We start from the raw sequence: 10949 nt of genomic DNA, 5'->3' as shown, positions 1-10949 counted from the left end.
CAGCAGGAGAAGCTTTTTTTCCTTTTCATATAAAATTTGCATTTGAAGCCCCTCAATTTGCATTTTCTCCAATCCAGGATTAAATTAGTTCCCCCCCACCCACAGTGAAATAAGTCTGGCTTTAATTTAAATTGCTATGTGAATACAATTTTCCAGGCAGGTAAACACAAAATCATTTTCACAGCATGTTCTTTCTCAGGGGCTTTGACGTGTGTATGTTGTGAGAGAAGCTGTTAATAAATTTGAATTTCAGAAGCAGTGAAAGAGAATATCCTTTTAAACTATTCACTGCAAAATGTGATGCAACAGTTAGACAGAGGAGAACATGATCAGAGATATAATTGTAGCTGTCAGGGCCGTTCTGAGCAGACAGACTCCTTTTAGAGCAGTTTATTTTTCCATAATTAAAATTGTGGCCATGTGATTTGGAAATTAGCCCTCTGTGTCAATAGGGAAGCGATGGATTTAGTCAGCTGGGGCTGGGGCTGCTCAAGTTCCTCTTAACTGCTTGCCTAAAAACTAAATTATATTTGAAGACCTGTCCAGAATAGCGTTGGTCATTCACTGTGAATGCCTCCAGCCTGGTGGAACTCTGCTAGTTCAATTTCCAGTAGTTTTTCTTTGAACAGGAGTTTAATGCAGGCTGCAGATTAATGAATTTGCAGCATGGCATAAAGAAAACTTCAACAACAGTTTATGGAAACTCTGACCTGATTGTGTTTTGTAGGGAATCTACCTACAAAGAATCAGCTTGGGCAAAATTTTGCCTTGAATTTGGCATTTTGTCAAGTCTGAGCTTCAAACTTAACTTCCAAGGTATGCTAAAGAGCTGGGAATTATTTTTGGTCAAATAGTTTGCCAAAGAAATGGAAAATATTCTTTCAAAATGGAAATAGGGAGAGGGTTGACTTCAGTGAAGAGTTGGAGGCAAGCAAAGCAAGGAAAGAGAGAAAAGATGTTTTTGTAAATGGCAAAGCATGTGCTTTTATTGTTCTAATTTGAGTTCCTCTGAATGGAGACTCTAAATGAAAAGTTTAAAATATGCCTTTATTTGAGATGTTTCAATTAATCCAGGCATGAAGTGGAACATTTTATTTTGCATAGGGCAAAGGCCAAGAGAAATAGTTAAGCCAATACAAAATTCTTCAGGTTTTCCTTTTTGCTGAAAAGACAGAAAATACAGGGGTTTATTTGCTTTTTTTTTTTTTTTTTTTTTTATTTTTTTTTTTTTTTTTTTTTTTTTTTTTTTTTTTTTTTTTTTTTTTTTTTTTTTTTTTTTTTTTTTTTTTTTTTTTTTTTTTTTTTTTTTTTTTTTTTTTTTTTTTTTTTTTTTTTTTTTTTTTTTTTTTTTTTTTTTTTTTTTTTTTTTTTTTTTTTTTTTTTTTTTTTTTTTTTTTTTTTTTTTTTTTTTTTTTTTTTTTTTTTTTTTTTTTTTTTTTTTTTTTTTTTTTTTTTTTTTTTTTTTTTTTTTTTTTTTTTTTTTTTTTTTTTTTTTTTTTTTTTTTTTTTTTTTTTTTTTTTTTTTTTTTTTTTTTTTTTTTTTTTTTTTTTTTTTTTTTTTTTTTTTTTTTTTTTTTTTTTTTTTTTTTTTTTTTTTTTTTTTTTTTTTTTTTTTTTTTTTTTTTTTTTTTTTTTTTTTTTTTTTTTTTTTTTTTTTTTTTTTTTTTTTTTTTTTTTTTTTTTTTTTTTTTTTTTTTTTTTTTTTTTTTTTTTTTTTTTTTTTTTTTTTTTTTTTTTTTTTTTTTTTTTTTTTTTTTTTTTTTTTTTTTTTTTTTTTTTTTTTTTTTTTTTTTTTTTTTTTTTTTTTTTTTTTTTTTTTTTTTTTTTTTTTTTTTTTTTTTTTTTTTTTTTTTTTTTTTTTTTTTTTTTTTTTTTTTTTTTTTTTTTTTTTTTTTTTTTTTTTTTTTTTTTTTTTTTTTTTTTTTTTTTTTTTTTTTTTTTTTTTTTTTTTTTTTTTTTTTTTTTTTTTTTTTTTTTTTTTTTTGTGTTCTGTTTTGCTATTTGGCTTCAGAATTGATGCCTCTTTACTGAGAGGAATTTTCAGGTGCTGTAATGCAAAGTAAATAGAAGGTTTTGGTAGGGATGTCTTTGCTATGTTCTGTTCCTGTGGTTGTTTTCCTCTGCTCATCTGGTTTGGTTTTTTCCCCCGTTTTTTTGAAGTTAGGAACAAGACATATTTTGGAAACAATGAAGGCTGCAGGACATGATATCAACACACTGTTCCTGTGTGGTGGGCTGAGCAAGAACCCTCTCTTTGTGCAGATGCATGCTGACATTACTGGTAAGTTAGAGGAAGTGCAGAGAAAGGAGTGTAAACTGCTTTTATTTTAGGTGTCTGAGTACTTTGTCTTTGGAAAAATAAAGACTTTCTTTATATAGAACTGTGTTTGGCTGGTTGGCCAAAAAGCTTGTAATGAAATGTTACTTCTATTAGCTTCATCCTATTTGACTCATGACACTTCCTGCTCATGCTGGGCATTGTATCCATTATATAGAACAATTCTTTCCTGAATTGCTTCCATGGCTGCATCAGTCATGTTGTTCAGGGGACAGTTTCTGTATATTTGCTCCTGCATGGTGTTGCATTTGGTTTTGTCGAGTTCCTGATGGGGGGAAGGTCCTGGTATGTTTCACTACAAGAGGAGGTCTCAGGCCTGCATGGTATGTTTGGTCTCCCTTCAGCCTGTATGTTGGACATCTGAGCACACCTGTGAGTCAGTTGAATAAACTTGAAAAAACGTGGAAAAAATAACAAAATTTAGTGTAAAGGACTTCAGAGAAACATTGAATGATGTGTGTTTTGGGTGTATTTCAAATTAAGACCAGTTGAGCTGTCATGAATAAAGTTTAAGGCTCAAATTTGGGGCATTTGCTCTAGAGATGTGACTTGCCCTAACATCAAACCAGACTTCATAATCTTGATGCAGGAAGGAAGATGAAAACCTGCTTTATACACTTCCCTGAGAGGAAAACAGAAATGGAGAAGCAAAAAGCATAGTATCTATTGACCTTAACATTCACTAAATACATTGTAGTCGAAGTGATGCTTGGTGAAAAATGGTCTTGTCGAGTCTGTGCCTTTCCTTACAGAGCTCAGATGGTTTAGGTGAATTTCAGCCATGTGTAGAGTTGGGCTGCTGCTCTGTGATGTGTGAAAGAACAGATCTGTGAAAAGGTATTCTGATTAAAATGTAATCACATGTTCTTTGACTGTAACTACTAATGGCCAAGTACACTCCAGTACAAAAAGGCCTTTTTGCAGCCTGGAGTTCTCCCCCATTTGTAAAATCAGTGACTGACAAGGGATGTCAGAGTTCATCTAACTGAAATGCTCTTGGTTATGTTGAACTCATTAGAGCCTATCAGATAAAATAACTAACATTCCAGGATCAATCCCCTATTCTTTCCCGGAAAGAAAAAAATCTGAATATATTATTGTTAGCTGCAAATGCCCATGACTCAGCCATGCAGACATCCAATAGATAATTCCACAGGCCACTTAAAAAGTATCTTGATCTTTTTGTTTGCCTGGTAAGAATCCTGTATTCATTCAGATGATGGGGGAAATGGGCAGTAAATTTTAGAGCACGCTGGCAATTGCTTACTGCTGCCTGGCAAACAGCTGAGGAGTTGTGAGCTTGAGGTTGGATTTGCTCTTAAAAGTTGACCCAAGTCCTGAGCTGTGGTCCAGCTGAGCTGGAGGAATGCTCAGGTGACAGGGCAAAATTAGCACTGTGTAACTGGATGCCTAGTGCAAGGTGAATTTGCTTTGTGTCAATAATTGCTCCTGGTATTAATAATTGTATTTCTCATTTTGCAAAGTGTGTATTTGTCTTCTCCTCTGTAGGAGTTGTACATGGCTGACTTCAGGCCTTCCTCCAAATTTCAGCTCCTTCTAGTCTTACAGTTGGCTCCCAGGAGCAGTATTTTTTGGGGCATAAATCCCAGAGGCTATTCTCAGAAGGAATCCCTCCTCCCACCCCTGTGTTTGCATCATCATTCACAGTATGACATTATCTCAGTAATGGAAATTTAGACACATGCCAAATACTGTAGGAATATTAAATATTTTGGCTTGTTGAGGATAAGCATCTAAAGTACAACTAGAAAAGTATTTAGAAAAGTAGAAGACTAGAAAAGTACTTAGACTTATGCTCTTGGTTTAGATTTTTTAGGAGAATTAAGAAAGGCTGATTTTTATTTGTTTATTACTCTTTGTCCTGCTATTTCTACACTAGTGATGCAGGTCTTGGAAAACTTTGAACTGAGAGAAAGTATGTCCATGATAGTACCCATGGGTGATGAAGCAATAATTTTTAATTCTACTTCAGAATATATATTGTTTGTTTATTTGTTTTTCCAGCTTTTAATTTTGCTTTCAAGTACCTTGCACAATTTGGAAGACAAGATTCCTCTTATTATTTCATACATAGCTTGTGAAAGTTGACTCCTCATATTTTCATATCTTCCAGCAAAACCAGACTGGCTTTGTTGGCTGTATCTTTAAAACCAAACACAAACAATCTTACTTCTTGTTTGTTGCAAAAGAAACAACAAGGATTCTGCCCTGTTTGCCCCTCCAGGTCAGCTTTTAATAGGCACGTGGGTTTGGAGGGCATGGGCAACAGGCTTATACCAAGCTCTTGGAGTGAGGCAATAGCCAGACATCTGGGGGGGTTGGTTTTTGTGTGCTTTCTGTTCTGCATTAATATTTTGCTGGAATTGGTTTATGTCAGTTCTGCATTTTTCCTTGTGCCTGGAACCAGAGGGCAGAGAGGTTTGCATTAACCTACAGGAGGCTGTAGCTTTGGTTGGAGGTGTGAATAATGGTTTTCAAGCCCTTTTGGATTCCTTTTTTGTTTGCCTTTTTTTGCTTCAATTATCTATGGTGCTGCTAGTGCAGTACTGCTGTGTTGTTTCTCACAGAGGCTTTTTCCTGTGCAGGCAAGCCTGTCGTCCTGTCCAAAGAAGTGGAGTCTGTTTTGGTGGGTGCTGCTATTCTTGGAGCTTGTGCTTCTGGGGATTTTGCATCTATACAGGTATGCAGTACCTGATTATATTAAATTTATTTTTTTCAGTTTTAATGTGTTTTACACCTTGAATTTTGGCACCATGCACAGACTTCAATCCAAGTGGAAAAGTTTGTACCTTCTGCACAGCCAGCATTGCTTTCTCTCCACTCTCTATTTAACTCCATGTGTTATTTAGGTGTATTGAGGATTCATTTACCTTTTGACTGTATGGACATGCATAGAAGCTGCTATGAAGTTAGGTCATGAAATTCTACAGACAATAAAAGGGAGTTTGACAAGGCTCTGATCCTGCAGGAAGGTCACACTTTCATCTTAGTTATAACTGCCCTACTTGCCTTTCTTCATATTGAGGAGTGTTAAACATAAGAAGCAATGCAGCACTATTTATGCAGTAAAAAAATAACACACCTGTAGTTCTTGTCTTGCCCATAGTGAATGCAGAGTTAAGAATGAAGGTGGAACTTCATGTTTATTCAGGTTATTTCAGTCCATTAACAGTTGCAAAAGTAGCAGTAAGGCTTTTATTTTCAGTGGATCAGACAAAGCTGCATTTATATAAATAGCAGAAACCCAAAGAAGGGTCTGAATACCCCAAATCATCCCTGTTCTCCCACCTGGCAATCTCACTAGTATGAGACATGTCCTCTCCTCATGATACACAAGGACACTACACAACACACTGCATTCAGTTAGACAAAATGTCATATCAGGATGGTCCCTAATACAGCTGAGACATTTTTCTGTATAACAGCAGGCACAGATATTTGTAAATGAAATTTTGCACAAAAAACCTTCCCTGAATACATTTCCTGAATAGAGAGGTGAGCTGCTCAGCCTGGTTGGATTGATGCAGTTCCACAGGAATCACTAAACAGCCCAACATAAGCTGAGGAGTTGGGCTGTGCCTGGCATTTCTCCACATGAGAATATTCTACAGTGCTATGTGGCTTAGCAGGAAGAGCAGTTTCCTTTATAAGAATTTTTCCATAAAAATGAATCCCATTGCAACAAATATATAGTGCAATATATTTGTCTGAATTCAATAATTATAGTGACAAAGAGAATTTGTTTTGATAAATGAAATTTCAGGAGCAGCTTTTGGTGACAGAACTTCATATTTAATTCCTATTCTTCTCCTAATCTTCTGCCTTCAAATACATATTTCATTCCAAGTCTGTGATGTTTTCCACTACTGTGCAGTAACTGAACATCTCAAAACCAATTTTATTAAGTCTGTTTTTATAAACATTAGAAAAATTAATGCTGTGAGGTTTTCTGTGATGTATTTTTGTATCATTATGGTGTATTCACTTTAGTTTTTAACCCTGCCCTTATATACAAAAGTATTCCAGAAGCATATCCAATAATGACAGAACAGATATGTGTATTTTATGCATACATTCGTATATGTCAGTCTGCATCACACACCCCTTCAGACATCTCCTTCAGTGAAACTGGATCCTTTGAACCAGCCATGGCACAGACCTTAACTGGAAAAGTGTTTGCTCTTTCACTGCTATGGTATGTCAGGAGGTACCTGCTTCTGCTTCTGGGAATGGTTTTTGTCTTGTCACAGTGCAGTGCAGGCTCTGGGGGTCTTAGAGTCATAGATTCACAGAGAATGTAACGGTTGGAATGGACCTTACAGATCATCCAGTCCCAGCTCTCCCTGCCATGGGCAGAGACACCTCCTCACTAGATCAGGTTGCTCAAGGCTCATCCAGCCTGGCCTTGAACACCACCAGGGTCGGGGCAGCCACCACGTCCCTGGGCAACCTGTGCCAGTGTCTCACCACCCTTACAGTAAAAAAACTTTTTCTAATATCTAACCTGAACTTTCCCTCCTTCAGTTTGAACCTGTTACCCCTTGTCCTGTCACTGCAGTTCCTAACACAGAGTCCCTCTCCAGCTCCTTGTAGGCCCTTCAGATATTGAGAAGTTGCTATGAGGTCTCCACGCAGCAGGTCTTCCTGGAGTAAACTCCTCCTAAGGGCTTACCTGTGTTACTGAGGTGCCACCTATGGCAATATCAGTTCTATCATGCAGCAAATAGAGTATGTAAAAATATTTTAAAAACAGTTTAGCTACATCGGCTCAGAAAAAAGGGCATTAAATAAATGTATTTTAGGGACAGGGAAGTGTAAATGCATATTTACCACTGCAGTTTAAGAACCTCTCTTACAGTTCAAGTAAGTTCTCTTGCAGTTCAGTAGCCTCTCTTACACTTACTTCTAACACATCTTCCCAAACAACACCTTCTCAGAGGTGCTGCTGCAAACATTCAGCATCAGTGTAGACTTTGCAAATAATAGAGGTTATTACCTCTCCTCTAATAGATGGTTTGTGTTAATTACTGTGCTTTCCAAGGCTCTTTGTTTGCTCAGTCTAATAGTAAAGAAGAAAACTGTGGGTTTTTTACAATAACCTCTTTCCTTATGCCTATGTTTTTTTGCAGGGGATTTGTCCCAGTCACTGGTCACATTTCTCAGAATGATTTTTGGACATTTCAACTCAATGTCAAATTCAAAATGCTTAAAAGCTCTCTGGTTTTTATGGGTTGGCTGCTCTCCATTTTCTAAAACTCAAGCCTCTTTAGGATAGCTTGGAAGTAGCACCCAAAGCTAGATCCCTCGGAATCACTTCAGGTCATCTTAGTCCAGCTTTAACATGCTCTGCTGACCAGAGAGCGAGGTTGGATGTGGCTCCAAGCAACCTGGTCTGGTGGAAGGTGTCGCTGCGCATGGCAGAGGGTTGGTATGAGATGTTCTTTAAAGTCCCTTCCAACCCAAACTATTCTAGGATCCTAGGATTCTAAGAGGAATCTCCTGAACAGACAGTAAAACCCACTAGTGATAACAAGTCTGATGCTTTGGGCTGGAACATGCATTATGTGTCAGAGCTAACCTGCTTATGCCTTCTGTCAGTGTAGGGGTTTGGGGCAGCCAACTCAGAGCCACTGCTCCAGCAATCTGCTCTTCACTAAGAAAATTCTGGGCACAAGATCTTCAGAGTTTACCAGGGCATCACTTTTTAACAGAGGAAAGACAAGATGGGTCATGTAGGGAAGACCCAACTTTATGGTAACCTTATGTAGTAACTAGTGTTAGGCTTTGATTAGCTTAACAGTTAAGAAGTGCATTGGAATTGGATGGGATTTCCTAGGGTAAAGGATATGGCTGTGGTGGTTGCTATTACTCTCATACCCTTGTGCTATCCTGATGCTCAGTCCTGTGTTGTTCAATCATTGGGATTTGCAAATCTACTTCAGAGACACATTGGAGGATGGCTTTTCCAAGGGCAGGCAGTTACCACACACATGGCTGTATGATGCACCCAGTCAGAAGTGTCCTGAGTCAGCACAATCCTCGCCCTTCACTTTCTTGGGCAGTCAGTCATAGTGGCTGGAACACCAAAGAGCTTTTCCTTTATCCTTTGATATCCCTAAATAAGTTTATTCTCACAAAATGCCAATGTACCTCCTGTCTCTTTTCCCTTTCCACACTACAGCAGTGACTGCAGGATGCAGAATTTTTTTTCTAATTCTTAATTTTCATGTATTTTTCTCTATATTTTCAGTGGTTTGTGGAAGGTTTTCATGCTCTTTACTCACCACCACCAAAAATTCTCGGTATGCTGTGCCTTTCCAAAGAAGCATTGGGAATGAAGGTTATTGCAAAATTTGTGAGCATACAGGTTAATTTGCAAACTCCTAGTGTGGATTTAAAAGTTCAAGCCCCTTGAAGCTGCAATTTCATCTTTAGGTAATTCAATCAAGGGAAAATTTATAGCCTCCATCTCTCAGGCCTGGTCACCATATGTTGTTGCTTCAAAGAATGTTGACTTCCCTATTGTCCTCTTCATTTACTCTCCCTGCATTTTTCTGCTCTGTGGTAAAACACTGGTCTATCCAAAAAGCAAACAGCACATGCAGTGTGGTGAGTTCTTCCCCATTTCATCTTTTGGTTATTTAGTCTCGAGAAACTCCCAAAAGGAGAGAGAATATTCAGAATTTCTTCTTGGGTTATCTTTTAATTTGCCCCTCCAAATGCTACACCCTTTTCCTTTGAGTGGCTTTGTGGTGCCTGAGCTGTCAGACAGTCTGGCTGGGGCCCAGCAGACAGTGCTGTGTGAAATAGTGTGACATAAAGATTTTTGAAATATAGACTTTATTTTGGGGGTTGAATTTCTGAACTGTGTGCTGCACTGAACAAAATAACCTTTACACTGCTGGCTTGGATGGGTCAATTTATTGGTTGTAGCCATTCCTTTCATGCTGAGCAGCAGGATCCTGGTTTGCTATGGGATTGTTTCTGTAGTAAAAATATAGTTTCCGGTTTAGCAAGCCAACAATTCCTTCTCAGGAAAAATGTTCAATAAATAAATGTCAGAGTTTCCAGTATATCCTCATTACTCTGCCCCACTCGTATGTAATTGAAAATGGGAAGAAGGTGCTGCTTGATTTGGCAGCTCTCCAGCCCTTTTTTTTTTGGATAGCCCACTCCTTGGGACAAAGCTGTACACCAGGGAGCAGGATTATTGCCTTATAAAATCCTGCAGCCCACTGACTATTCCTTAATTGCATATTAAAGCAATTAATAAAATTACCTGTATGAAACCAGATTACCAGATTTACTTTGGATGTGCTGCATTCATGTGGGACATCGTTATTGGCCAGTATGGGAGAGAAAAAACTGATTTTCTAGGATGCTTTTTGTCAGTAAATCTCTGTAATCAGCTTTCTATAATCATTTTTGGTGTCAAAAATTGAGCTAGAATTGAGAATTCACATGACTACAAGATTTTTCAAGTATAAGATGACTTTTAAGGGAGGAGTAGTCTTTTTTTTGTTAGTTTTGGCTGTTATGCAAGTTGTGGTATATCCCGCAAAAAGATAGGGTAAAGCTTTCTCATTGTTTTTATAAAGCAGATTGGAGATATATAAAAACAAGCAGGATTCTACAGAAAGAGGTGTTAGGTAATCATCTCATGTGGATTAACTGAACTATTTCGCAGCAGTAGCAGTTGAGCAGGTGAAGTACCTTGAGGTGAAGTAACTTGAGGTGAAATACCCCTTGGGGTACAATCTGCAGCCCTGGAAGTAGCCCTGGAAGTTATGTGGATCATGGTCACTTGGCTCAGGTGTCCACAGCCATGAGGCACAGAGTCCCTAACTATGAGGGGGATATATTGCAGGTTGGGTTTGAAGCTATGGTGGTGCAGGGGAAATGATTCACTTCCAACTCTGTACTAAAGGAACTCAGAAGAGTTTTGTTTGTGCTCTGCTGAGTTTTGCTTAATTTAATGGACATCTTAATTGTCTCAGGATGTTTGTTGTTGGGTGGTAGAACATAGAGGATAAAATCAAATAACAAACCCCACAGATAACACAAGTTTATAAAGATCAGCCAGGAAGAACATGGGATATGCCCTGGATTTTCCTCTTAACAATTAAAATGTTACAGTCATGAATGTAAAGAAGTTCCTTAGTACAACAGTTAGTCCACAACCTTGGTCATGGACCAACTGGCAGTGGTGAATAGACAGCATTTCATAAGAACACCCATAAATAGTGCTGGGACATAGTCAACATTTCTGCTGACAGAACGGGAGGGGATTAGGCCATTTCCATTTCTGGATCAGGCAGTCTCTGGCATAATTTTGTTCCATTTATTTCAATGGATGTACTTCAGTTGATGATCTGATTCTCTATTCCTCTTCCAAAGCATTACCTGGCAGGTCATGGATTGAAATTAATACAAGTGTCTCAGTGATTTCCATATTTTCAAAGCAAGAACTGAGTGAAAGATCAGGGAGGGGATAGTTTTTTCCTTAGAAATGGTAATAACTTGGGAAATCAAAAGAGGAAATAAAATGACTTCTCCCTGTTGAGTTAGGGAATGTTGCCTTCCCTCATCT

General features: G+C 37.1%; 1 protein-coding gene across 1 annotated transcript in view; it reads left to right on the top strand.

Moving 5' to 3' along the window:
* The window catches only part of LOC103809084 (FGGY carbohydrate kinase domain-containing protein-like), a gene marked incomplete at both ends in the record, with an annotated part of 40984 nt that overhangs the window by 8893 nt on the left and 21142 nt on the right, over positions 1 to 10949 (top strand). Inside the window, 2 exons of the mRNA XM_009081898.1 lie at positions 2161 to 2281; positions 4945 to 5039. Coding sequence (XP_009080146.1) covers positions 2161 to 2281; positions 4945 to 5039 — 216 coding nt within the window. The remainder of the gene's footprint in view (positions 1 to 2160; positions 2282 to 4944; positions 5040 to 10949) is intronic.

Source organism: Acanthisitta chloris, unplaced genomic scaffold (assembly GCF_000695815.1).
Source record: "Acanthisitta chloris isolate BGI_N310 unplaced genomic scaffold, ASM69581v1 scaffold24679, whole genome shotgun sequence".
NCBI lineage: Eukaryota > Metazoa > Chordata > Aves > Passeriformes > Acanthisittidae > Acanthisitta > Acanthisitta chloris.
Note: the sequence above shows the minus strand (reverse complement) of the source record. Positions and strands in the feature narration are given on the sequence as shown.